This window comes from Dichotomopilus funicola, assembly GCF_033296635.1.
Source record: "Dichotomopilus funicola strain CBS 141.50 unplaced genomic scaffold C8A04scaffold_1, whole genome shotgun sequence".
Lineage (NCBI taxonomy): Eukaryota > Fungi > Ascomycota > Sordariomycetes > Sordariales > Chaetomiaceae > Dichotomopilus > Dichotomopilus funicola.
In genome coordinates, this window is record NW_026944022.1 from 1,012,897 (window position 1) to 1,039,909 (window position 27,013).

General features: G+C 53.3%; 6 protein-coding genes across 6 annotated transcripts; 3 read left to right on the forward strand and 3 right to left on the reverse strand.

Annotated features, from left to right (window-relative positions):
- Positions 1-157: 157 nt before the first annotated feature.
- C8A04DRAFT_24031 (uncharacterized protein) lies at positions 158-1,968 on the reverse strand (the record flags this gene model as incomplete). The annotated part of the gene is made up of 3 exons (XM_062778939.1): positions 158-1,283; positions 1,354-1,620; positions 1,697-1,968. 3 exons carry the CDS (start codon positions 1,966-1,968, stop codon positions 158-160), a joined length of 1,665 nt encoding a protein of 554 aa, XP_062641602.1.
- A 5,888-nt stretch (positions 1,969-7,856) lies between these two features.
- Positions 7,857-8,573, reverse strand: C8A04DRAFT_24032 (uncharacterized protein; the record flags this gene model as incomplete). The annotated part of the gene is made up of 1 exon (XM_062778940.1): positions 7,857-8,573. One exon carries the CDS (start codon positions 8,571-8,573, stop codon positions 7,857-7,859), a length of 717 nt encoding a protein of 238 aa, XP_062641603.1.
- A 4,150-nt stretch (positions 8,574-12,723) lies between these two features.
- Positions 12,724-15,133, forward strand: C8A04DRAFT_33706 (permease family-domain-containing protein; the record flags this gene model as incomplete). Its single annotated transcript, XM_062782566.1, has 9 exons — positions 12,724-12,857; positions 12,979-13,021; positions 13,176-13,278; positions 13,332-13,425; positions 13,483-13,834; positions 13,899-14,008; positions 14,066-14,549; positions 14,617-14,741; positions 14,806-15,133. The coding sequence occupies 9 exons, from the start codon at positions 12,724-12,726 to the stop codon at positions 15,131-15,133; spliced, it is 1,773 nt and encodes a 590-aa protein (XP_062641604.1).
- Positions 15,134-15,871: 738 nt separating this feature from the next.
- On the forward strand, positions 15,872-17,005 carry C8A04DRAFT_24034 (ubiquitin carboxyl-terminal hydrolase; the record flags this gene model as incomplete). Its single annotated transcript, XM_062778941.1, has 3 exons — positions 15,872-15,893; positions 15,959-15,972; positions 16,046-17,005. 3 exons carry the CDS (start codon positions 15,872-15,874, stop codon positions 17,003-17,005), a joined length of 996 nt encoding a protein of 331 aa, XP_062641605.1.
- Positions 17,006-17,729: 724 nt separating this feature from the next.
- On the reverse strand, positions 17,730-18,689 carry C8A04DRAFT_24035 (60S ribosomal protein L17; the record flags this gene model as incomplete). Its single annotated transcript, XM_062778942.1, has 4 exons — positions 17,730-17,885; positions 17,950-18,137; positions 18,293-18,506; positions 18,687-18,689. The coding sequence occupies 4 exons, from the start codon at positions 18,687-18,689 to the stop codon at positions 17,730-17,732; spliced, it is 561 nt and encodes a 186-aa protein (XP_062641606.1).
- A 526-nt stretch (positions 18,690-19,215) lies between these two features.
- C8A04DRAFT_33708 (Fibrillarin-domain-containing protein) lies at positions 19,216-20,806 on the forward strand (the record flags this gene model as incomplete). The annotated part of the gene is made up of 9 exons (XM_062782567.1): positions 19,216-19,321; positions 19,472-19,538; positions 19,595-19,832; positions 19,977-20,111; positions 20,166-20,213; positions 20,284-20,306; positions 20,362-20,543; positions 20,599-20,679; positions 20,739-20,806. 9 exons carry the CDS (start codon positions 19,216-19,218, stop codon positions 20,804-20,806), a joined length of 948 nt encoding a protein of 315 aa, XP_062641607.1.
- Between the last annotated feature and the right edge of the window lie 6,207 nt (positions 20,807-27,013).

Genomic DNA, 27,013 nt, shown 5'->3' on the forward strand with positions numbered 1-27,013 from the left:
AGAACCCCAAGGCCCGAGGCTGGTGGTATACTAGTACAGGGGGTAAAAAAGTAGAACAAAAAATAAGTAAGAAAAATAGCATCAAAATCATGTGAAAGCTCGATTCCCGCCCCTGAAAACAGAACACCAACCGGCCCAATAATAACACGCTGATAAATCACACCTCCATTTTTGAGGACCCTGTTATCGGGTATGTGCTCGACGGGGGGCGGCTCCCTGCCAGATCCGTCATGCTCTCCGACTCGTACGACTTGGAGTGGCGCGAGCCGCTGGCCTTGCTCCCACTCCGCGAGTTGCCCATCATATGGAACCCGGACCGGCCCAGGTGCAGGCCAACGCCTCCCCCAGGCAGACCGGCACCGCCGCCAACACCACCCGCTGCCGCGCCCGCGCCCACGCCACCTAGCTCATGCGCGTTGGTGCGACCACGGCTCGTGCCGACGGACGAGCACCATGTGCGGGCGTCTGCCCACAGCATCTTGCAGGCGCCCCAGGAGGTGACACAGTAGATGATGGCGTTCCAGAACCCTTGCAGCGGCAGCACAAAGGCCGACATGTACTCGAGGGCCAGGGAGGCCTCTCCCGGGTGGACGACACTGTAGACACGGTTGGCGCTGGACGGGATCCATGTTACCAACATGGCGAAGAAGAAGAGCAGGGCGCATTTCGTGTACGACCATGTCGCGTTGTTGGCCTCGTATGCTGCGCGCCGTCGCAGCTGGTTGTTGCCGTTATGACCGGGGCCGCTGTTTCCTCCTCCTACGGACGTGCCGGTTGTGCTGGACATTGTCTGCAGCTTACCACCGAGATGGCTGTTGTTGCTGTTGGTCGTGCTGCGCGTAAGGGTGGCACCACCTCCGCCATGATTGCGATTGCCGGCTGTGATGATCGTTTGGACCTTGCCCGTCAACACTTTGTTGCTGTTGGTGTCATTGCCATTGCCGTTGCTGTTCCGGTCGTTGGTCGTGGTGTCGCCGCTCTCGCCATAGAAATCACCAGGACGGTTGGAGGAAATGTGGACGGAGTAAGCAGCATTCGACGGCTTCTCGGGGGTGGAAAGACGACGCTCATGTCCCCCCAGAGGTCCCATATCGAGGCCCTTGTCGATCACCTCGGTGGTCACGTAAACTTCCGTGGTCTTCGTCGAGCTGAAGGGATCGTCCGTGCCGTGAGCGGGCTCGGGGTCATGGTGGCTGGTGCTGAACTCCTTCAGCTGCTTGTGCTTGTTGTAAATCTCGCGGCCGGCGCGGATGTAGATGAAAAAGGTGATGAGAATCACAACCCTAGTTGCCTTGGTCAGTATTTTCTGGCCCTTTTGTTTCATTTGTTTCGGAAGTCTGTGCTAATACTCACCAAACAGGCCCGTAGAAGATGGCGATGCGGAAAATATCCCATTGAGGGGTGATCCAGCACCACAGAGTGGCGTTGCCGTACATACGACCTTTTTCAGGGGTCGAGATGAAGATCAAGGACAAAGCCACGATGAAGGGGATCCCGTAGCATAATAACAGGTAAGGGATCTCCATCCTTCGTAGCTGTCTCGCGTCGAACTTCTGGTAAAACGTGAGATGCACATTCACGGCCATGGCCAACATCCAGAAGGCATCAGCAGGCATGAAGCTGCGAGCGGTGTTAGTCCGCCATCAAGAGATGGGGTGGTTGTGACGCCAACTTGACGTGATGCAAGAACACGTACAGTTGAATCAAAAACGCTTGCAACTGGCAGCCAGCGTGGTTGATATCGTTGATGAAGGACCCGCCGATGAGTGTTGCTACATTCGTCATCAAGTTCCCAAACGTTGCGTAAAACACCAGCCGGTTGATGGGTTTATGGAACGCCCTGGAGACGCTAAAGGTGGTGATGACGACCATGCATCCTAGAATGGAGAAGACGGAGGTAGCTCGCTCGATGGTGCTGAAGATCTCCGTGTCCGACGGCTTGCCGGAGGCGGCAGCGGCGTTCGTCATGTCTGCGAGCGTGCGTCCGGACGACGCAAACAGGATTATGTCGTTGTGTGTATGTCCTGGTCTGTGGAAGCCGGAAGCCGGGGCTCGTGTGTGGCGCTCCTTGGGGGCGAGCCTCCAATGTGATAGAACGTGGAGTTCGAAAGCCGATTTCGTCGCTCTCGTGGGTACATACCCCGTCGAGCAAGGCACTGCTGCAACGTGGGAGTGAATGTGGTGAAGCCGGCTCGTACGTGAGGGTGTCGTCCCGGGTAACGTAGGCGACGTCTGTCTTCGAGACCGGCTGTGCTGGTTTCTAGCAAGATGTTCCCGACCGAAAGACCCAAACCTCGTTCAACGGCATCCAGGTGGGGACGATGGCCTCAAGTACTTGACTTCTCCAGTGGAGGAGGCAGAGAGCGGCAGCAGGGGCATCGAGTCAAAAAGATACTCCAGGAAGCTAGCCAGGGTGTTGAACAAGCTCCATCCTCTTGCCTCAGCACGGCCGGCATCCAGGGTTCGACGTCCCATTCCTGAAATGGGCTAAAACCAACAGGCGTCAGAGAGATCTTTATTACTTGGATGGGCGAAGGGTCTTGCGTGAGACCACATCCGCATACCCTCCACACCCCCCCTGACACGCGACAAGGTCCCCTGTCCGCAGGAGCACATGCAGTGAGTGAGAGCAAGCTAACCGAAAGGGGAATACATTTCCGTTTTCGCAGGTGCAGTGACAAACGGTTGGTCATTGTCCAGCGTCCACGGCAAAATACACTACTGTTAGTCTGCCAGTACTAGCTCTCAAGACCCCGCCTCGAGGAAGGAAAAGAAAACGCCACCGTCAGGGCGATCGAGACGGTGATCGAGGCGGTAAAAGGTTGTGGTTGACCAACCCCGCGATTGGCCGCGAGTCTGGCAACTTGGCGAATGACGAGAGAGGCAAGAGAAACAAGCCGTAACTGCTTCAGTGTTTTTTGACGAAAATCTCAGCAGGGTTGGCCACTCACACCTGCGCTCTCCGAAGCTCAGTTGCAAACTTGTACCTGGACCCGAATACCATGCCGTTTTAGAGCTAATTGGACCCCAGGGTTTGTCCGCAGTACTTAACTCGACCTCGACGGGACGTCCAGATTACGCCATGAAAAAGAAGCTCCTTTTAAAGTTTGTCGATCGCGAGGTTCCGTAAAGACCTGGGTCCAATGGGCCGTTCATCAAATTGTCTCAAAGCGCCAGAGGTTGGGGCACTACACTACACTAGTGTCAGAATCTTGTCGATACCTAAGTGGTGTCCGATCCTTGCCAGCGCTGGGCTCATCCTGGGGGAGGACCGCCATTGTTGCTCGATCGTGATGATCCCATCGTGCGAGGAGAACGCCGAGAATATCCTGCTTGTCGATGCAGCGCCATCTTTTTCGTCGAGGGAGATCAGAATATAGGCTACGCTTTATTTGCGCCCAGTGGCAACTCTTTCTCCTGAAAGCACAGCTACTACTTTGTATCACTCCCGCAGCGCAGTCTGAGGGGCCGATCCCGATGCCATGGCTGCTGGCGCCGACTGGGTTTTGCTGTGCGTTGGCTCAACTTAACTACTGTGTGCTCCTGGCCGGGGCGAAACAGCCATCAGGGGACGATGTGGTGTCAGATACGTACGCGTAGGGTATGCGTACACGATGCGAACGAAGACTTCACAATGGTAGAGAAAGCGCAACGGGCAAAAGAAAAAAAAGCAGAGGCGGGACCGAACCACGTGGGAAATGCCCCACCTGATTTGCGGAGTTTGGGGCTTCGGGATTGGGCTGGTGACTTTTTTTGCCGTTTGTTGCCGTTCTTCGCCTTTTCTCCATGAAGAAAGCAGAGTGTTTCCCTAGTACCTTGTTGTTGTGGAGTGTACGCCAAACCTCCAGTCTCTGATGCACATCGCCATCTCCCAACGGCACTAATGCTCTACTATGTAACCTTTTGAGGGTTTCGCACATCGTCTCCAAACCATCTCGATGAACCACTCATGAAAGCTTCAACCAACCAAGAACGAGATCTCGATCGATGAATTCAACTCCGCCCAAAATCGGATATGAGCAACGCCTTGTTTCCCGACACAGCAAGCCTTCAACCTTCGGACACAATAGCACTGCAAGAGTCTTGGAGAAATGTTTCGCTTTGATCACTGCTTGAGGCCGAATGAGGTCGCGATTGTAAATAAACACTCTAATTATATGTACCTCTTTGGGGAATATGCAGTGGCGTTAAGTGCGATATCGCCGATGACTTCCTTCTTGGACCGTGTACCGTGGCGTTGAGTCACCACGTAGGCCAGTCTTTATCGCCTCAGCTGTGCCAACAAATTAGCGCGGCGTCGCCTTCAGACACCATCGGCCGTGATGCTTAAGGTCGTGTGTTGCGGAGAACATGAAGTCGCAATGGGTATGCGACCCGATCGATGTGTCACCATCACCGTGGTAGCGAGACGCTATCCACGGAGCGGATGTTGCTTCTTTAGACCCAATCGACCAACTAGAACGCACAAACACACCGTCCACCGTCCACCGTCTCATGCACACCGGGCGCTCGACGCTCGTGATATATCACAACACGTACAAAGTACTGCTCTGATGTACACAGACCAACACGACCTACTCGAAAACCCACCCCCCCAGGAACCTTTCTTGACCCCTTTTCTCACTTCCCTCAGGAGCGCCCGGATGAACCCGACGCAGCCCAAGCATCGCATCACTGCCAGCTTCAGCGCAGCCCTACGCAGAACCCTAATAAGGTGTCTCAACCATCTAATGACCCCACCGAATAGAGTCTGTGATTTTCACCAGCAAGCTCATGAGGGGGGAGGGAGGTCCGGCTCCCCAGCTCGTCTGATAACGTTAACGTAAACGTTCAGTAACGAGACCTGGGGGCCAGGATGGCCCTGCAACGGCTCAACGTCTCCATTTCACGGCTGGGAACCAGACACCACCGATCCACACTCTCCGCACGCTTGGCAGGGCCGGTGAGGGGCTCATCAGGGGTCAAGTGTTGGGGTCGGAGCAACTCGAGATGTGGGCCCATTCCATTGGCCAGATGTTTCTCTCCATGAAATTGTGGTCAGGGGTCAGGTCTCTGGCTCGCCCGACCGCAGCCGCCAACGGCCCGAAGTCCAGCCCTCGAGGTCGGCCGCAGTACTCGGCGTCCGGCTGACGTGACCTGAGCAAACTCAACTCCAATCCCGGACTTGGTTACATATACGTACGCTTAGACACAACTCACTCTTACACTCTCTCCCTACCGCCAGTATACTTTCCTTTCTACAATACATACATACACTACATGATGATAAGGAGCCCACATTGACGGCGGAAAGAGCTAAATCTTCGCCCCTGACCTACTATGTATTCGTAACCCGAACATCAAACTTAGCGGAGCACTAAATTTCGGATTAAGAAGTCTCCACCGCAGCAAGCGATCCCTTCTTTGAGTCTTACTACTTCGGCTGCTAACTCCGCAGCATGATTCAGACAAAATCTTGCCAAGTTCGAAGGCCAAGCAATCCTCTGAGTCTCTTCCTCTCCCGTGTTAACGAACCAACGAAGCGAGAGTCGATCTCGTTTTCCTTTTTTTCGGCACTGGGACGCAAGGCTAACGTGATCTCCCCCTTCGGGGTGCCGATGGCACTTGTTTCAACGTCATGTAGAAGCCCTATCACATTCAGGGTTGGCATTCCTCCAAACACACATCGAGAACGGCGAGAGGGTCATCGTCGCCCCCTTTGAAGAGTGGGCGTCTTGGCCGAAAACATCAAGGATTCGGCAGGCTAGAGCGGGGCCAGGGCCGTGCGCGGCGCTGCTCTTGCGTCAATCGCGTGACAGTCATCAAGCCTCGCTCGCCAGTGAAAACTCCCTAACCAAGGACTGAGCAAACACATCCTACACTAACTTGAAGCATCAGAGACGCCCAATTGTACTAAACGCAGTCCATACTCGTGTATTTCTTACGAAGTGATCGAGGTTCCAAAGGAGAAATCATGGAGAACGCCCCTCAAGCGCCACCAGCCGCCGACGGAAGTTACCGCAACAATTTCAGATTGCACGGCGAGATCGTGTCGCACAATCACTGCTCCTCGCACCGGTTCGTACTCCGAGGTTCGACGCTGTATCTTGCCCGGGCGTCTCGGATGTGAGGTTCCAAAAGCCTGGAACCGGCACGGTCGAGACGGATTTGCTTGGCCGCATCGCTGCGACGGGGGGTGTGTGAGCTTGGACCCTCTACCGTATTGTTTAGGTTGTCGCCGGCATCTCTCCCATGGTGTCGCTCCCTCTCCTCCCCCAGCAAGTTGCCTAGCGCGAAAAGGGGTCAAGAGGGATACCAACGCAGACTGGTTTATTCGCATGATATTTCACTTTCCTACCGGAATTACCCTGACTATCACTTGACGGAGGCCGGACTAGTACTGCGACGACGTCGCTAAAGAGCCTGGCTCCAACTGTTTGGGCACGCCAAGTGTGATATCTCACCTCTCCTTCTCGGGGTGCAGGAGCCATGACCTAGTAGAATGAGGGGGTCGCTCGTTGTGATGAAACACCTGGGTAGCATCGTTGTGAACCGACCTCCGCCCGAGAGCCGGTAAACATGGGTCGAAAGCATCTGGGTGTTGTGCCGGTGGGCAAACGAGAGGTCTGAGGCACGATGGTATGACCTGAAGGGAGGAAGTCACGTCACGACTTCACATTCCACATCTCCCGCCTCAAAGTCCTCGACTACCCCGTGATAGTTAGTTGTCATCACCCGCCTATAGCACGGATATTAATGCGAGTCTTTCCTCCCCCATATCTAGGGTAGTTAAGCAGAAATAACCTCGCACTCTCAAAGTGTTAGCAGCAGGACAGAAGTCCTCGCGTTGTCTGCACTTTCTTTCCCGCGGGTATGACCATCTTTCTCTGCGCCTCTTCGTCCCGACAAATTCGCGTTGAAAATTGATCTTAAACCCCAGATTCCCGACTAGCTAGAGTCTGCTCCGGCGATCAAGACAGCGCGGTCCCATTTCTTCCGCCACGCAAGGTCCGGAACCCACCGGACGATCGGGGACCACACGGGGCTTTACCGCTGCGAGCTCACTGAAATGCCCGGCGTTTTGTTTGCTTTGTCTCACGTCAAAACAGAGTAAGTTGTGGGGACCGTTAGAGAGAGTATTAGCCACTGTGTTGCAAGCACGCCGTAATTCTGATCTATAGATGGATAATAGCGTATATGGTTGACTGTTGTCTTGTCATTTATATTGGGTATAAAAACTGTCGCATATCGGAAACCACACCCTTTTGTTAGACCCCGATACATGTCTTAGTTAGCCGTGCCGCAATGCACCCGGTGGGTTATCAATCTCGTTTATGGGACCGGACAACCGCGAGATGGAATAAGACGCCACGAAAAATTACCCGACACTCTCGCTAAAAGGGAAGAAAGAGTTTTGTTCCAGCCATCGCAAACATCCTGAGACCGGGAGATAAACCGGTGTATCAATGACGTACTCGTTGCTGCCCATCGTTGAACGGCGTCTTGAACGGCGTCACGAAAGTCGCAGTGTTTGTAGCGCTGGTCCGCCCCCCAATCCCTGGCATGTTCTCGTTATCAGTAAACGCTCCCAATAACACTTTTCTTCTTGGCCTCGCCGAGGAGGCAGACTATGTAAATGTTACCCCCAGTACTCCCCCATTGTCAAACATCTCTATTCAACTAACCGTTTGCAAGCGCCGTAAATGAGTATCCCATTTCTCACAATTACGATTTATAACTGAAAGTGTGCGTATTAGGTGGTCGATCGAGTCGAATATACGCGCTCGGTAACTATCTACGGAACGGCGGCGTGCCAGGCATCCTAGATTGTGACCCTCCCTGGTTTGCCCCTGCCCCTCTGACGAGGACAGACCGAGCTACGGACCTTTCAGTCTCTGTTCTAGGTGCCCAGTTTGGCGCTCATGACAATTTCCTTCCTCTACGTTTGCCTGGATGGCAACCTGGGAAATGTGAACATTCTTCAAACCCGTGGCGACCACATCCAGCCCCTCGCCATGCTCTCCGAGATCCTCATCAACTGGCGCGAGGGATTGTGTTCTTGTAGAAGCAGCCGAATCCCACTCTTCCAATGGCACCCAATCATCCGGGTTCTCCGCTGAGAAACGGATTGGTGTTGCCTTCGGCAATACGCATACACTGTTCCTTGCACGACGAGCTGCTGCTGGTGATTGTTTCGGCGCTTTCGAAACGTTGGAGGCCATGCCCGCACTCCTTCTCCGGACTGCCCCGCTAAACTCCGGGGCTACAGAATCCTGAGTTGAGTTATGCAGCGCAGTAAACCAGTCATCAATGAGCTCAGACGCCGACCTCTCGTCTCGAGATACCCGGGAAAAGGACGCCTCGGCCGTTCCTGGTGTTCTTGGTGTGCTCAGTGTTCTATGGTCGGACACGGGTCTAGCCCCAAGCTCGGTTTGGGTGCTCATAGGCGTTCCAATGCTCCCATGCTGATGAGTTGTCTTTGCCTCCTCGGCCGGCGAACCTTTTATATCTAGTTCCTGGACGGCGGTGGCGGCTGTTTGGGGCGTCGACCCGCTTCCCTGCGCCTCCAACGTCGGGATAGTCAACTGAGTCATCTTAGATAGCATTGAATCTGGATAGAGTTAGCCATTATGTCATGTTAGATTTTGAGCCGGTTTGATCCACCTTTTGAGAAACGGTCCTGCGATTCTGGCGAGTTGGAGCGCATGATTGTGGAGGCTCGCTTCGGGGTAGTGACGGACTCAAACTCCAGCAACCTATCACCGATTTCTGTAAAGGGGCTAGTTGTTGTTGACGTGATAGATTTTGAGCTGATTGTCGATAGGCGCATAGAGCCGCGCTTCGACTTCAAACCCCTTCCCGTAGCCTCAGCTTTTGGTGAAGGCAAGTCATGTTGCTTGTTTCTGATGGAAGATGACGGAGCCCCAGACTTCCTCCGACCAATGCTTCCAAAGAAGTTTCGAAAATTGCGATCCGATAAGTAGGAAGATGGTCTGGCTGAAACACTTGACATATGGCCGCTATTGGCATCCTCCCTCTTTTTCTTCTCCCGTTCGATTGCCTTCCTTGCGCGCCGCTCCCCGACCCGCTCGCAATCGTAGTCTTGCCAGTCGACCTCAAACATTGTGATTGCTCGCCGCAATGTACTAAGCCATTACCTGGCAACACACGTTGCGGAAATGGGAACTCCCCGGAGATTATCGTAAAAGACCGCTTGTAAGGAAAGGGGCGGAGGCCAGATGAGCGTGCGGAGGGGAGGCGCGATCGATATATTCGAGGCAATACTTGTTTTGGTTGTCGAAACTGCCCGCGGCGACTAAGTCAATCGTAACTCGGTCGGGATCCGAATCTGAGGGTGGAGGAAATGGCTAGTAAGTTGACTTTGCGCTTCAGGAAGTAAAGGAGATGGAGTGGGAGTAAAACAACATTCGCTTCACCCAACTGTGTAGGTCCCGGAGGGCGGATACTTTGCGACCGGAAAATTAAGGTAGGTCGACGCGTTAGGGCGGCTGGGGGCTTGTGAAAACGGCAAGAACGCGTACAGCCGAAGGAAGAGGGAAACACAATGGTACCTTCGCGCCGTCCGAGTTTTGCTTCTATCCCACCAAGCGCGATGGTATCCAGCAAGGAAGGTGCGAAGAACCAAAATATACCTCAGATCCTCAGGCCCCTTCACACGCCCACTCTCCTTGGTAGGCACCACAGCCGCTGGGCAGGATTCAGCCGGTATGTTCCTAGGCTTTTGACTCCCTAACGTATTTTAAGGTTCATGTTTGCCTTGGGGTGGCTTATCTGGCTGTCGTGGTAGCTCATCACAGTGGATATGACAGATCAAATTCCGTATAGGTACCTACCTTAATGTTAGGTACCTACCTAAGCTACCTCATATGCCAGACCACCACCCATAGGTGTCTAGTAATCTGGTACATGAGGTACAGGTCCAGGTATAGCTTGTCAGAGCTGTCTCGGCCGTTAGCCTCCTTGGGGCGTCAATATCAGATGGTCAGCCCGTAATTACTTGGGGAGAGCCTATTGTCAAATAAGGCAGGTCGTACGAGGGTTGGCGTGGGAGTTTTCCTCACTGTCTTGCGCCTTGCTCAAAGACCTTACGATGTCACGCAACCTGGGGGTTACGCAGTTACCTCCTGTGTTACCTCCTAAGGAATCGCCAGCCCTGGGAGCGTGAAATTCCTCGAAGATTAACAAAACTGTAATCAAAGGCACAGCCGGTCGCAAATTAAAGCTGCATGCTGCCGTGCCTCGATCGGTCATATCCCAGGCGGCTGTCCACGGTAGGCTACATGATAGCTACCAGACCATGGGATAATCCCGTGCTGTGCCACAAAAGCTCCGGCCACAGAAGACAGGTTGACCCGAAGGTTTGAGCGTGCGATAATTTCCTCGGACAGAGAAATATACGGGGACGTCCTACCATTTGCTCCTCCACCATAACGTAGCCTATGCATCAATAGTAGCTAGCCGCAACTTGGGCTATGTACAACAAACCACGAACAGTCTAGCCTGGGGACTCGACCGTCTGAGTTCTCGGGGAAACCAGTGTGATCTACCCGTGTTTCCAGACGAGCACCCATATCTCGGCAAGATGGGGGGTATGTCATTAGATGGCGCGGGTCGTCCTACCGACAATCATGCCTGTGCTTGCTGAGAATTGGCCTCATCGAGTGATTGGTGTCACACCCTACGTAGCACCAACGATCATCACATCATAGCGTTCAAATTTGTTGCGTCTCGGGGGGGGGATTCGGTCACCAGTAACCCTCAAACGGTCCGGGCCGATTCGAGACTCGAACTAAACCAAAATTCGATCCCCCCTACAGGAGTAGATTAATTTGGATGTATCGCCCAATGTACCCGGGAAAAGAGGGAAGGAAAACGCGAATCGTAAACGCTGATGGTGACGCGACGTTGAAGATCCCCACGCCAAGAGCTATCACCTCCGTGTGCATTGTCGCGTGCTCCTGGAGCGGGCCGAGGCGTCCCGAACCCCGACAAGGTTCCAGGTTTCGGCTGGTCCGCCTTATTTCTCCCAACACTCTTTACTGCATAACGAGGCCCTGAAAGATAAACGGGACTGAAGGAAGCGGCGGGGAGCTGGGAATTGAAGAACCAAAATTAGCGCCAACAAATGGATTCGGCCCTTTGTTCTTCTGTTCATAGACTTCCAATCGGCCGAGAACTGACACAGATGTACGAAGATATGGGCCGTGTGCATGCTGAGAACAGAACATATATGGAAGATCCTAGGAGAAAAGGGCATCGTGGCGGGAGACCCACAACTTGTTCTTCCTGTTACCGGGAACCGCATTCTCACCTGCTGTGTCGGGACGCCGTGTTGTCTTGAACACCAAACGGCTGGCTTGTCTTACCGCCAGGAAGGAGGGCCTGCGCTTACATGGAGGTACGCTTGCTAAGGGGTAGGACCAACCTACACTCGTCCTTGGGACTGGAGTAAGAGTGATGTATTGAAGGATTGAAGCCAACATCGATACCATAACAGGAACTCAGAGTTGAGTTTCCAGGTTCCTCGACCTCTCTGCTGTCCCTTTATGCACCGAGTTTCCTTCCCTGTGAGGGGGGGAGGAAGAAACCGGGGTCCCGGGCAACAGGGCTCAGCATATGATGTTGCTATCAGGGTAGACAAGAGCATGTCCTCACGTATTTAGTCATGAGCCCTTGTTGTAATCATGTTCTCTGTTTAATAATACGGGCGGGGGGCTGGTCAAAAGCTGTATGCCCGTAGGATGTCGATTTAAGTTGTATGCCAGAGCTCATATCCCCGGTAGAAAGCATGTTTTTTTAATCCCGTGTTATATGTGTAGGGCTAGCTTTCTTCAACACTCTCCCCGGTCTTGCCACCCCAACAAACATAACTTTGACTGTGGTAATGAAAGTGAGAAATGGGTAGTGCAAATATGTGCACTAGGCTTCTTGACAAGCCTGGTTGAGCCGCACATTGGCATCTCTATCGGGTTGGAGTCTAGGAACTGTACCTTCCACGTCAACAAAATTGTAGTTTCAAAAGCCGTTCCACCTTTACTGTATAATAATTGCGCACATTCCTTCCTAGCGTTTCTAGACCACAGTGGCCCTCATGAAAACTTCATCCATTCCCTTCATTCACCTTGACTTCCTACATTTCCTTCCCCAATTCCTCATTTAACCCTTTATCGATCCTAATTCAGCTTCCTCCAACCGCCAGCCCTACTCTACACTTTCCCTCGAACAACATCCGTTCTAAGCCACTTCTTACCCCCTTCACCAAGTCTGACATCATACTCCATGAGAAAGGACCGATCAACTCAGAAAACATGCGCCGTCTATTTCACAAGATTGGAATATTCACCCCAGCGCCCCTCCTGGGAGAGTACGTCAGGCAGTTTGCTAAACTCACCTCCCATTGTTTTCTGTCTACACGGCATATGCATGTAAACACAAGTTTTTGTGCGCACTTTCTCGAGGAAGCATGTCGTTATCCTTACCTGCAGCGCAATGGGCCGGGACTACCCTCCCACTGCCGTGGGACAACAACCTTTACAAACGGGGACGCAATTAACTTGTTGGAATTTGCGTGTTATTTTGGCCTTTCTTGTTTTCTCCTTCAAAGACTTCTCGACTTTGAGTTTAACAACCTTTCTCGTCTTTTTTTCTTGGTCATAGCTCTCTCGCCTCCTCCCAATAGGCATTACTAATGTTTGCAATCTTGTTAGGAACGAGGGCATAGAAATGCACCCAGCACAAAGCATGCCAGAGCCTGCCCGCCAGCTATCGCACGCCGACAAGCCAAACTGGTTTAGGCAGTTTCAACGAAAAGTCCGGACTTCCGTCCATCACGTAGATGACTCGATTGGAAGTTCATTGTTTGGTCGGCTATTTCGGCTTAGGGGTTGTGGCCATGTAAGTACCTTGGTTGGTTTTGATCCCAACCATAATAAGCCGGTTATTACAGGCCTAGCTAATGCAGTTTTGGTGTTTATAGAGCAAAGAGATTGAAGATGCCTGTTTCTCGACTGAGATTCGTGCTGTTCGTTCCCCTGGAGCTAAGATTTGATGAGTTGGACTGACACATATCCAAGGGCGTCACAACCTTTGCGACTATGGCCTATGTTATTGCCGTAAATGTACAACCTGGATCTTTTGATGAGTTGTTTCTAGTATATCTGACTAATTCTTTCTAGGCCTTCATACTTGCCGAATCCGGGTATGATTGTTACTGTGAGAAGCCATTGGACGCACAGGGGAACTGCGTCAATAAGTCTGACTGGACCAAATGCTATGATGGTTGGTTACCAACTCACTAAATAACTCGTTCGTGTAGTTAACAATCTGACCAGATCTTAAACTTGATCTGATTACCGCTACAACTGCAGTTGCTGGCTTCTCCAGCATCCTCTTCGGCCTCTTTACCAACCTCCCTGTTGCCCTCGGGTAAGCCTACCTCCTCGTAAAACTTGCGAGCTCTTCACTAACCACTCCTATCACTAGTCCCGGGATGGGCCTTAACGCCTATTTCACCTACCAAGTTGTTGGTGTCAAAGGCACGGGTTCTGTGGACTACCGCATTGCTCTCACGGCCGTCTTCATCGAGGGATGGATATTTTTGTTTCTCGCCTTGACCGGTCTACGCCATTGGTTGGTCAAGATTATTCCTGGAACTATCAAGATCGCGAGTGGGGCTGGCATCGGGCTGTTCTTGACCCTCATCGGCATGTCGTACACCTCAGGGCTTGGCCTAATCACCGGAAGCATCAGTACACCGCTCGCAATCGGAGGGTGCCCTATCGAGGACCTCAACGAGTTTGGGGAGTGCAATTCCGGATTCATGACAAGCTCGAAGGTATGTGTAACCTTTTGCCCTTTTGTGTTTTTACTGATTAGAACTTACTGACTTGTTGCTTCAGACATGGTTGGGTATTGTTTGCGGTGGCATGCTCACTACAATATTGATGTCTTTCCGTGTCAAGGGGGCCATCATCATTGGCATCATAATTGTTTCTGCTGTGTCATGGCCGTAAGCTACTTCTTTACGTTTTCGACCCTTTCGCACTTATCTCACACTCTTTAACAGTCGGAATACCCCCTTGACGTACTTTCCGAACACACCCGACGGCGACGAAAGGTTCAGCTACTTCACTAAGATCGTCAACTTTCATCCTATCCACCACACAATGGTCAAGCAGGAGTGGGACCTGAGAGGCGCAGCTGGCTCCCATTTCGCCATCGCCCTTTTCACCTTCCTCTATGTGGACATCATAGACTGTACCGCGACGCTGTACTCTATGGCCAGGTTCTGCAGCAGGGCACGTCGTGATAAAGCTGACTTTCCCCGGTCGACAATGGCCTTCTGTGTGGATGCCTTTTGCATATCAATGGGCGCGCTTCTTGGACTCTCGCCAGTCACCGCTTTCATCGAGAGCAGTGCCGGCATTGCCGAGGGTGGTCGTACCGGGCTGACAGCGGTGGTTACTGGAATATGCTTCCTAATTTCGCTTTGCTTCGCCCCGATATTTGCCTCAATTCCGCCTTGGGCAACGGGAAGCACCCTTATTCTGGTGAGTTTTTCCTCGCTTCTTGCTGGGTTGGTGCGGTTCCCCCAATCGCTGACAATACGCCTTCTAGGTTGGCTGTATGATGATCCGTCAAGTTACCAAGATAAACTGGGGCTATGCCGGTGATGCCATACCGTCCTTTATCACACTGGCATTCATCCCCTTTAGCTTCAGTGTTGCTTACGGGCTAATCGCGTCAGTATAACACCGGCCATAATCATGGTGATCTTTCTACTAACGGGGAACTTCCTGTATGCAGTGGTATTCTCTGTTACGTCGTCATCAACGGTGCGATTTATGTCATCGTTCGGCTTTCGGGAAACACTATCGTACCCCAGAACTACGAGCTCAAGGAATACTGGACTTGGCGGCCGCCAGGAGAGAGACCGTGGATCGTCAGAGTTTCCATGTGGGGAATCGACTGGGTCAGGCACCGTCGAGATCGAGAGGCTTCATTCTCGTTAAACTCGCGCGACGACTTCACGGGTGCCGACCGGTACAGATCCGACACAGCCTCGAAGGGAGGGGCCGGTGCTGATGATGTTCCGAGGATTCCGACGCCTGAACCACTGCGCCAGCTGTACTGAATATCTTTGCCCTCAATTAGCTCTCACAGTGGAAAGCTGCCGTCGAGCCCAGTTACATTTGGGTGAGGGGTGCTAGGTCAGGCAAGAGCCGAGCGATGGATTGGGGCGCTCAGGGCCGAAAGGGTGGGCGTGGGAGGTTCCATACTAAGGATGCTTATAATGGATCTGAGTTTCACGTATGTCACCGAGCATGGATCGACGGCTCCGGCGAGCAAGCTCGGGAATTTGGCGGCCACAGCCGGGTCTGATGTGTTTGTGTTTAAAAATCTGTGTATTCCAGGAGGTTCCGGAATGTGTTCCGGAGTATGTAAATTGTGAGAGTGACAAAGTGACTAAAGAAAGTAGACGAGAAGAGAATCAAGGAAGTTGCCGGGGTATGCGAGATGTAAGGCGCCGACTTGGTGATATGATCTGTTTGCTGCTGGTTGGCTTCTTGTAGTTGATGGCCCCTTTTGTTTGTATTTTCCCTTGGCGCTAGGGCAACCTAAAGTGGGTCACAGGCTACCTGCTTATCTTATCGCACCGGCAGGCAGCTTGGAACTTGCATCATCGGGCCGTTGGTAGAAGGAATAACTGCAACTTTGTCACCCAAGTACGCTCGCTAGCTGGGAATCAAGAAACTACCACGCAGCATATTTTTCCTTCTACCCGGCGCAATATTGCGGAGGGCGAGACTACATCAAAAGAAGCCTAAATATCAGCACGTTTACTTGCGCCTCGTCTTTACCGGCACTCAAAATGAGTGGTGGTTGGAATACCAGTAAGCCTCACGTTCATTCAATCTGGGTTTCTTGCTGCGTTCGGTTGGGATCTAACGAATCATAGTCGAATCCGATGCGGTATGAGCCCCCCTCACTAACAAACCACACGGACTTGCAGTATGGGGCCCCTTTTGCTGACTCCTACCTTCAGGGTGTTTTCACCTATCTCCTCGACAACCTCGGGGTAAAAGATGTCCAGTTTGAGGAACTGCTTTCACTTGACCCCAGCGCTCTCGCGGAGCTTTACCCAATTTACGGTGTCATCTTCCTGTTCAAGTTCCCCACCGACACCCCTTACCGTGCCGGTGACAAGCCGTTAGACGGTACCTTTGACCGGGATGCCTCAGAAGGCCTCTTTTTTGCCACGCAGACGATACAAAACGCCTGCGGTACCCAGGCCTTGTTAAGCGTCCTTCTCAACAAGACGGCCGATGGCACCTTACCAGCGGACGAGACGATTGACATCGGCTCGACGCTCTCCGACTTCCGCGAGTTCACCATGGCCCTACCCCCGGAGTACCGCGGCGAGGCGCTGTCCAACAGCGAGCTCATCCGTGACGTTCATAATAGCTTCGCCAAGTCATCCCCCTTTGTAGATGAGACGCAGCGCCAGCCCGATGAGGCCGATAACGATGCCTTCCACTTCATCGCTTACACCCCCATTGGCGGCAACCTCTACGAGCTTGATGGCCTGCAACCAGCGCCCATTAGCCATGGCGCCTGCTCCCGCGACGAATTCCCCGCCCGTGTTATGGAAGTCCTGCAGCGCCGCATCGCTCGGTATGATGCCACGGAGATTCGCTTCAATCTGCTAGCTATGGTGCGCGACCTGCGGATCCGCGCCCGTGAAATAGGGGACTTCGAGCTTCTTGCAAGGGAAGAGCGTAAGCGGCGGGACTGGCAATTTGAGAATGCCCTGAGGCGGCATAATTTTGTTGGTTTCGCCGCCGAGGTTTTGAAGAGTGTGGTAGCCAACAAGTTAAAGGAAGGAAATGGGGCGTATGAAAAGTGGATCGACCAGGGGAAGCAGAAGATGCTTAAAAGGATAGAAGAACGCAAAAAAGCGGGTGCTTCTGGGGGAGCGGAAGATGATATTGAGATGGCTGGGTAGCCTGGAATAAGCATAGGGTAGTGAAGCAACTAATCAAGCGTGATACTATGCTGGTGCGAATATATGTTTTAGCACGAGATGGTAGTATAATGATTGGCGCCTAGGGTTACCAGTCCTTCAAAGTTATGAAGTGCCATGGAAAGGGGGGTATAGGGCAGTACACCGCGAATGCTCGCCCCGGGGTTCGATGCAGAGTAAGCCTTCCACATCGATTTCGTAACTGCCCAGGGAGTGGGCGGTGGGCGTCTTAACTCGGTTTTATTTTTTCAGAGTACCTCGTTCGCTAAGTGCACAAATCATTTGGGCATGTCATACGGGGGCAGCATTATCGAGCCGTTGATACGGCGACGACGGCCACTTTGACTATTGACACCATTCGATTGCCCGACGGGCCGAGGGTTTATGCATCATGCACTCCACCGACACATGCCCGAGTCTGAATGAGCAGAACTGCGTATCTTCCTGATTGAAGCGGGACGCTGCGGCAGCAATCGAGTCAAAGTAATGGTATTCGGTTAAGCGCCCATATAATCCCATCCGGCTCCGGGTGCACCATTATGGTCCTCAATGCTTCTTTATTGAGTGTTCGTGACCGACTCCTTTTTTTTGTGGAATCGTAGCCTTGACCCGAAAATGCCATGCTCGCGTACACCGTTCCAGAAGAAAGCCAAGCCCAGTCAAAAAGATCCCGCATGCCCCAACTCATCCCAAACGAGCCACCCACTTAAGCGGCGGTGATAGCCCGACGGACGCGGACACCACGCTGCCTCGAGCTAAGGTGGGACTCCTCGCGAACAACAGCCTCCGACTTTTGGACGGCCTCATCGGCCTCGGTGAGGATCAATTCGATGTGGCAAGGGTTCGACATGTAGGGGTTGATCTGCGTCACATGTTAGTGTTCAAACGTCCTCTCCGATGCCGTCAGGTTGACCGGGTAAACGTACGCGACCGTGGGCGCGGTATGTGCGGCGGCGCTGCTTGGGGGCTTGGTTGACCTGGATGTGCTTGACGACCAGGTTGCCGGTGTCGAGGCCCTTGGCATCGGCGTTGGCCTCAGCGTTCTTGAGGAGACCGAGGAGGAACTCGGCGGACTTGACGGGCCAACGGGCGCGCGTGACACCAAACTGCTTGCCTAAACCCGAAACTATCAGCACCATGCCTCATATCCCCGCTCATCCCCATCGCCACTCGCGCTGCTGGATGTTCTCGCCCTCCAACCTCCGTCTTCGCCTAGTATCGGATCCTTGATTCGAGTTCCAGCGGGGGCTTATGTTGTTCGAGTCGTACCTTGGGCAGTGCGGCCAATGGAGCCGCAGTAGCGCCTCATGGGGACGGCCTCCTTCTTCTCGACAACATTCTCGAGGAAAGTTTGGGCGCGCTGGAGCTTCCAGCCGTTGATCGCCTGGGCGGTCTCGCGGGTGTTCTTGAACGAGACACGGAGGTACGACCCACGGGAGCGGGCCGACTTCGCGGGCGCAATCTCAGTCGCTGCGTACCGAACCTAAAAGAAACATCGCCATGACTCCAGTCAGCGTTGTCCCATGATACTCTCCGCCCGCCTCCCCAAAATTAACCCAACGCTGCTCTTCCCCTCCAACACTCGCAAATTGAGGGGTCGGGCTTTCGAATTCGTCGATTTTTGAGGAACCGTAATTAACTTGAGATCGCAGGGGTAACTAACCATCTTGACTGTTTGTCGACGTGAGGACGGGATCGACCGAGTTGGGAATTCGAGAATGATGGATGTTCCAAATTTTAGAGCCAAATGCGATTTTCGCGATTAGGGCTCTGTGGGTTCTGATTGATTGGCTTGTGCGGCGGAATTTTCGCCTGAGGCACGAAACACGGCAGAGTGGAGGACACGGACCTATTGATAAGCTCTATAACTAAATTATATGTAGTTTGTTTGCTAAAAAGGTAATCGTAGCAACATTCGAAACATCCCCACATATCTGACCACTCAGCTAAGGGAAAACCCCGGCTCGGCTCACGGAGGCCAGAGCCAAGAAAAGTCCCCCCGCTTTTTTTTCTCGACACTCAAGGAAATTTTGCATCCAGCTCCATCAAGCTTCTTGACGAGTTCAACACCAGCGCGCATCTGTATCCATTGTGTCCTCAGAAGCCGTTTGTGCAGAACACCACACCCGGTATCGCGGAGTACAACAGAAAAACAACCCATACTCCCTATTTGGACCCACTAATCAATCGCAATGGGCTTCGACCGTGGTGGAAGGGGCGGCGGTAGAGGTGGTGGCTTCCGTGGTGGTGGTGATCGCGGTGGTCGCGGCGGCGCGCGGGGTGGTGGTCGCGGCGGTGGTATGTTCCCCCTCTTTCATCTTCCTCCACACTCTCTTAGTGTATGCGCGAGATTCGATGGTTTTCCCTCGGCGCCTCTGCGAAAACTAGCCTTTCGCAACATGAACCTTCATCCATCTTGATGGCTGATCGCTGACCGGATTTTCGCAGGCTTCGGCGGTCGTGGTGGCGCTGCTCGTGGTGGTCGCGGTGGCCCTGGCGGCCGCGGTCGTGGCGCGTACGTTCTCTCCTTTGAAACAACCAATTGAACCGTTCCTTAACACTTTTCTCTAGTCCTCGTGGGGGCGGTCGCGGCGGCCGGGGTGGTGGTCCCGGAGGTGCGAAAGGCGGCAAGAAGGTCATCGTCGAGCCCCATCGTCACAAGGGTGTATTTGTCGCTCGTGGTGGAAAGGAGGATCTTCTTGCGACGACCAACCTGGTCCCTGGCGAGTCCGTATACGGCGAGAAGAGAATCTCCGTCGAGAACTCGGGCAAGGGTGAGGATGCCGTTGCCACCAAGACCGAGTACCGCGTGAGTCCCAATCCGGCGCGCTGTGGGCGTTAAGTGGTGAAGCATTCGCTAACGTATCATGCCTCGCAGATTTGGAACCCCTTGTTCGTCGCCCCACCCCTATCCTCGAGATGTTCCTTGCTAACTTGAAAAAGCCGGAGTAAGCTTGCCGCTGGTATTCTCGGTGGGCTGGAAACCATCTACATGAAGCCGGGTTCAAAGGTTCTCTACCTCGGTGCTGCTTCGGGTACCTCCGTCTCCCACGTTGCCGATATTGTCGGCCCAACTGGCGCTGTCTACGTACGTTCCAAGCTACTTTGACTTGTATTGGGTTTCCGTTGACAATCCATCTAGGCTGTCGAATTTTCGCACCGATCCGGGAGAGATCTTATCAACATGGCTGTATGTCAAACCCCCCCCCCCCCCCCCCTCCCAGCGCAAACCCGTAACCAACATGCTAACCACTGGACAGACACGTCGTACTAATGTCATCCCGTAAGCCACGAGTTTGACGTTACTGCATCGCACCCATACCACTAACACAACTTAGGATCGTCGAGGACGCTCGTAAGCCGATGGCATACCGCATGCTTCTCCCCATGGTGGACGTCATCTTCGCCGATGTTGCCCAACCCGATCAGGCCCGTATTGTCGGTATCAACGCAAAACTGTTCCTGAAGCAGGGTGGTGGTCTTCTCATCTCTATCAAGGCCAGCTGCATTGACAGCACTGGTAAGTCTCGCGCTGTGAACGATTCTCAGCTTGACATTTGCTGACAGTTCTCCAGCCCCTCCTGAGCAGGTGTTTGCCAGCGAAGTCCAAAAGCTTCGTGAGGACAAGTTCTTCCCCAAGGAGCAGCTCACTCTCGGTAAGCCCAAGACAATGTCACACCTTGATCCGGCCCGCAGCAACTAACTGAACCTGTAGAACCGTACGAGCGTGATCACGCCATGGTGTCTTGCGTCTACCTGCAAAAGGAGTTTGAGGCCAACTGAGATTGATCTCGGCGTGCTTCTTGACTCTTTTTCCGGGGCGTTCTCACATTGGCTGGTGTTCAACTGGACGGTTGGCTTGTTTGAGTCTGGGCGGCGAATGGCGTTTGGGGCTTGATCTTCAGCATGTGTGTGACTAGAGTAACGTGATGTGAATCAGCATCTTCACGGGACCTGCTCGTTGCTTTCCCTTCACCCTCATCGTCCCAAGTCACAGCGGCTATGTCGTAAATGACAATCCAAACAGCCTGTCCTTTACTTGGCATGGACTGGGATGGAGGCGAGCAGGCCTGTTTACACGAAACATGATGGGTTTGGAGACAAAACACACGGATGTGAAAGAGGTAGCAGCTAGTCAGGCTAATATCATTTTTGCTTTTTATCAGTTTTCCACAAACCTAGCTGTGATGTGATGGTGACTTTTCTCGCGTCCGTTTTGGTCGACATGGCAGCTCCCTCCTCGTTGGCGAGCCACCGGTGCTGGCTCGCGCCCGTCTACGTTGAAAGTTTCCCAGTTGAGATTCGCTGGCCGGGGCCGTCGACAAGTTATGCTACTGGGTTGTCCGTCGGCGTAAACCCTCCCCCCCAACCCTTGATAGTACTATTATCAACCTTAAGCAAAGTTCCAGGGGAACGAGTCCTCATCTCTGCAGGTTTTGACCGGCACGCCCCAGCCGATAGCCTCGTTCGACCCCGTGTGGCTTTTTAAAAGGACAACAAGGCCCCAGAGGGTGGTCGGGTGGGAAACTCCACGCGGGATTTGCGATGTTGATGAGTGACGCTTGATGGCGTTGGATTAGGGGCAGTATGGATGGATATATGAGCTGCGCAGGTTCTCTTGGATATTACGACATCACGAACCAGGACGCTTCATTTATCTTTCGTCTCTGTCGTCCCATCTGAACTTGAGTCTGCTTAGTTTTGGCATTGTATGGCACATACGAGTCAAGCCCCCTTTTTCTTTCCGTCCCTTTTCTAGACTAGATTGTGATGGTCACTTGGACTCGTGGGTTTGGCGACGGGAGCGGTCACTTGGGCGCCATAAAGATATAAGGATCGTAGCGGGGAGGTGTACACAGCTGGAAAACACCATTCGGCTAAGGATGGAGTTGATTAACTGGACCCAGATACACAACAATATGTTTCTGTATGGGCGAGTCTTCTATCTTCGCTACACCACGGTGCCCAAACCGATTTATCCACGGTACTGGTCACGGGGCCGCAAAGTAACAATCCATCACCCTTGACTTACAGCTTAATACTGCATCTGCGACGTTCAGTAGGTTGCGCCTGGGTCATAGATAGTACTCTGAAGCTGGACAACAGCCAGGATAAGCCCCTTTGTCTACCTGACTACCTAAATAACACTAAATAGCGAATTATAAGGTACAAGTACATGCACCTAACTTACCTAGGCAAGATGAGGACTGGGTTGGACTTCAGTCTTCGAGAAAGCAAGAAGCATACAAGCAATATTACGAATACATCTGTCTCTCAACACCAACAACCCGACCACTTGCTTCACACAGCCGTCTACATAGTAATCATGAGCATCATCCATGTCAATAAACGAAAGTTATAATGCTGGCATCTGATGTGTCAAGCCCGACCGGAGACGGTTCCTAGCGAGAAAAGGACTCAGCACAACCAATGGGGATTTGTCAAAAACATGTCCCCCATGCCCTCGGGAGAAACAAAAATGAATGACCCGGTATACGAAGGACTGTGTAGTAGCTTCAAGCGGATGGGTCTGAAGCCTTTCCCCCGGTGTTTGTGTGTGGTGCCGTAGGAATTTTGTACCATGTAACTAACTAATACTGTAATTCGGTCTGCCACTTTGCAGGGTCATTTGCTGATCGTCACACAACAGTCACGTCACACAATGCTTCCCTTCCTTGGCCCTGGCCGGTGTGGTACTGGGACGGCATGTGGACGATCTTCGTTTACCAACACCCTGCGTGGCACCCGGATCGCCCCATTTGCTGCGATTTGCTGGCGCGCGGTTCTTGGCCAGTCAAAATCACTCCTCTGCCATGTCCCCAATCCTACCCCGGGCCCCAGCCTCCCGTGTCGGGGAGGTCGTCTGCCGAGATAAAGAGTTGCTGCAGGATGGTCGGCGACCACTTTTTGTTCACTTTCTTGGTCACCCTGTTGTCCCCCCCTAGCGGGTTGTGGTGGAAGACAACAAAATTAGGACGGTCAATTTGAACCCGTTCGGCTTCAACGCGTTTACTGGGGTTGTCGGACAAGATGGCGGGGGATATGGGAAGGGAGGAGAGAAAAGCTTCTTGTTCCTTTCAATCAGTTCCTTCGGCTTTAGGCCTTCATACACTAGTAGTTCTAGATACGACTGCGCCTTTGCTGGTGATGTACACTAGAGTGTGTTTTAGTGTAGCAGACCGCGCTGGGCTTTTGCGGGGAGGACGGAAGCTTATTTTTAGTTGCCTTGTTACCCGCAAATCGGGACCAGGCGTGCCAGGCGCCGGACCGGACGGGCATGCGGCGCATGGGGCTCACTTTTTTGTTGAGCTCGAACAGGCCCTTCGGCCTCAAAGATCCGATCTGCGCATCTGCCTCGTCATGCTCATCCAGAATACTAGGAGGGTTGTGGATCGTGGACGGGGTCAACCGTGAGCTAAGTTCTGTGGCTTGGATCCGGTCGCGTGTTGACCAGATCCTCGGAACCACCTGCCAAAATGGGATCGCGTCCCAAGAACCGCCCCTGGACGGAGGCCGCGGGCAGACGAACATTTTGCGTGCTGCTGCACTTGGAATCAGGGAACCTCATCGCCAACAAGGGGGGCCGAACCAAGGGATTTGGCCCGCCCCTCCCTTTCCCCATGAACCAATCTCGGGCCTGTCATGAAAGCTATCCATGTCAATAATGGATGGGATGGTGGGGGCGGGTCGGGAGAGAGGAGAGAAGGAATCCCCCATTCTCCCTGATTTCCGATGGGGAGGAGTTCATCTCGATAATCACCTAGGTACAGTCTAGTTACCATTTGATAAATATTCAGACTCCCACCAGCGAACCACACTCACCGTCACGTTTTTCTAGTACTCTAGCTGGTTATTTCGGATGGTGGATGTCTCGCGAGTCGCCAACAATCAAACCAAAGCTGGGCAGCGGCGGCACCTGGGGTTGAGGTCGGGCGATCCCGAACCGCTCTGCTGGGACAAGCCCCAGGCCCGGGGGCGCAGAGCAGCTTCACGAGTCAAACGTTACGACCTGCCTTTTCAAGGTAGCCCGCTTCCAAAGCTTGAGACGGCGCGCGGTGGCGCCGCAACAACGCATGAGCTTAAAAGCACACGCAGTCTCCAACCCTTGGAATATCCATGTGCATATCGATGCGATCTTGGCTGAATATGTACGCTGCTGCTGACATGCTCCTACACCACCGAGTATTATGGTCTCTTGATGAGCTCCATCCCGCGCTTTGCTTTACGGATAGGGATGGCCGGACACGCGGTCCACGTCGACGTTCCCCATGTGCGCGTGGGCTTTAATTAATTAGCTTATGCACAGGACGCTCTGCGTACAATCCCCGTACGGGATATTTTAAGATGTTTCGGGAAGGGTGGGCAGAGTCAGCATGTTGATGGCGAAACTGCACGGAAGGGGATATATACTGCCGCGGGGGCGTCAGTGCTGGTCAGGTGGCTGTCTCGCTGCGGGAAATTGCGGAGAAGAAAGAGAGAGATGGCATGTTCTAGTCCTCGCGGCATCGTTGAAGTTGGTTATCGGAGAGCGGCGCAAGTGAGACAAAGTGTTGGGTGTGTCGTAAGGGAGCGCCCGCCCCCCATCGACGAAAAAAACGTGGCCGGGCCTAGACCGCGGGCTCTGGGCTTCGCTTGTGATGGACGTTTCGGGACGGACGTCTCCGAAGCTTGGCTTGGACTCACTTTAGCGCCGACGACCCTGAGAGTTGAACACCTCCTTGTCAAATGATGGTGTAGCACTTGGGCAAGCCCGACTTTCGCCGTCGTAATATTGACAACCCCCTTTGCAGATTGGTGCCTGCGATGAGCGTCAGTTGCATCGTGTCGGGTCATGCTGCTGTCCAATCGAGAGATCATCGAGGAGGGGGAAACGGGGAAGCAAACAGGAACCCCGTTTGGATAGCCAACGGGAGGCTTTTCTTTCGCCGGCGTGAGCGCCGCAAGGCCGGAGGCCCCAGTCCACCAACGGGCCCGAGTCTCGACCGTTCTTCGCCGTTACGTGCTTCTCCCTGCAGCGCGGGGAAACCAAAGTTCCTTTTGTGGCCTGCCCTCCTTTTCTATGAGGCAGACAAGCTATGCAGCCTGTGTGAGGGAGGCGGTGATAACGTCCCGGAGGCGTTGTATACTGACCTCAATGAAAGTGTGAAGGCGAGTTTTTGACCATCACGAGAGTGAGGATTGGGGCCACGAAGGTTTCATCTCAACTGGCGAGGGCCCCACATTTCCATGTGAGAGGAGCACTCCGCTTTACACTACGAACATGCGAAGGAAAGTCCGGCGGCGAGAGCAGATACAGAGAATAACGCCATTTCCCTGACCGTCGTGAGGGGGAAGAACCGGAAATAGATTGCTCTAGTGTATTTCGTACCGCCTTTGGTGTTGGCGGCGAGGGAAATCCGAGACAGGACCCATCAGTTCCAAGCAACAACACGCCTCAGACCGCCCCCGAATTGCGAGAACATGGGCTCATCGGTGTGCTGGTGAACCTTTACCGATGCCAAATTTATTAACTAACGTTACACTAGTTTCCTCGTGACGATAAGGTTTGGAGGGACCATGCGGCCCGAGGGAGCAATGGATGCTCAACGACAGGAACAGAAAAAAGAGATGGTGAGATGGACTGACACAGCGCCTCGGCCCGCGTCGGGACAGCCGGGCAGAGTAGTTAGTGTACAGTAGTAGTAACAGTACATACAGTAGTAACATCAGAACGCAACTCCCTCGGCTGTTGATTACTGCCCAGCGTGTCCTGGTTCACGAAGTTCAAGCAACATTGGACGCACCAGGTGTTGCGACAACGAGAAGGAAAGCACCGAAATGGGGTTCTGTCGGATTTGTGATCATCCGCAGTGAGCCGAGGAGTGGACGTCTTGCTCTTCAGTGAGTTCGCTCGCTCTCATTGGCTGACCGGACCGAGGGTCAAGGCTTGTGTGTCTTGCGGAAAGAAAGCCCCTGCGATTCGTTTAGGGTTTCCTAGTTGGGCAAGTTCCAGTTCAATCGCTGGAGAAGAGCGATAACCTCACCTGTCACACAGCCTTTGGGGCGCCCTCTCGGCCCAGACCGAGGCCTTGAAAAGAATACCTCCATTCTGTGGTAATTCCGGGCGAGCCCATGGTCTATCGATCCTTCAGCAGAGCCGCCCAAGCTCCATGTGTCGTATCTTCCGAGCTCCCCGGGTTCTGAGGCCCCCCGTTCCCACGTCCGAAAAAAACAAAGTTGTCGTGGGTCTGAGATAATTCCCGCCTCTCACCACAGGTTCCCTTGATGCGACGCTGTGGTACGGGGCCGGGCCCACTCCTCTTTTGACTTGCTTGGTGTTGAGCGGGTGGGAGAAATCATCCCTTTATTCTCTAGGGCTCCCGGGGTTCGACCCAAAAAATTCAACACCAGGTTTCGACAGTGGTGTTGTTGAGACATGGTCGGCGGGGGCAGCAATCGGGGTCGATTTGTTGTGGTGTGGAAGATGGCCCTGGGCCTGATGGGCGGCACGAAACAAAAAGGGATGTGGGGGCGGATCAGCATCAACAGCTCAACACCAGAAGCGAGATCGGCTCATCGCTTGCCTTGCGCTAGCTTGACCGACCCGGCAAGCCGGCCACTGGGAAAGATCTCCACCAAGGGATCGGCCGCTCCTCGATTCGGAGTGACCGTCTTGGCGGTCTTTCGGCCTCGTGCACGGTCCACATACGACCGACCGGAGGACCTCTGTACTTTGTACAGAGAAGGCCCCCAGTTGAGCAAGCTTTCGAGGTCGGAAAATGGTAATATGGCGATTTCGGATACCGTTGCTCGCAGTTTAAAGGGAGAAAGAAACTGCAGTTCAGTCTTTTCCGACACTCCACTACACTGGGGGCGTCAGAATTTCGCCCATTGATTCCGAATGGAACCCGCACTTTTGGCACCAAGATCAATGTGGTGGCCCGAGTGGGGCAGAAAATCCCCTGTCCGATCGCGCTGTTCCTGTTTTGGTCGATCGCACAGATTGCCAAA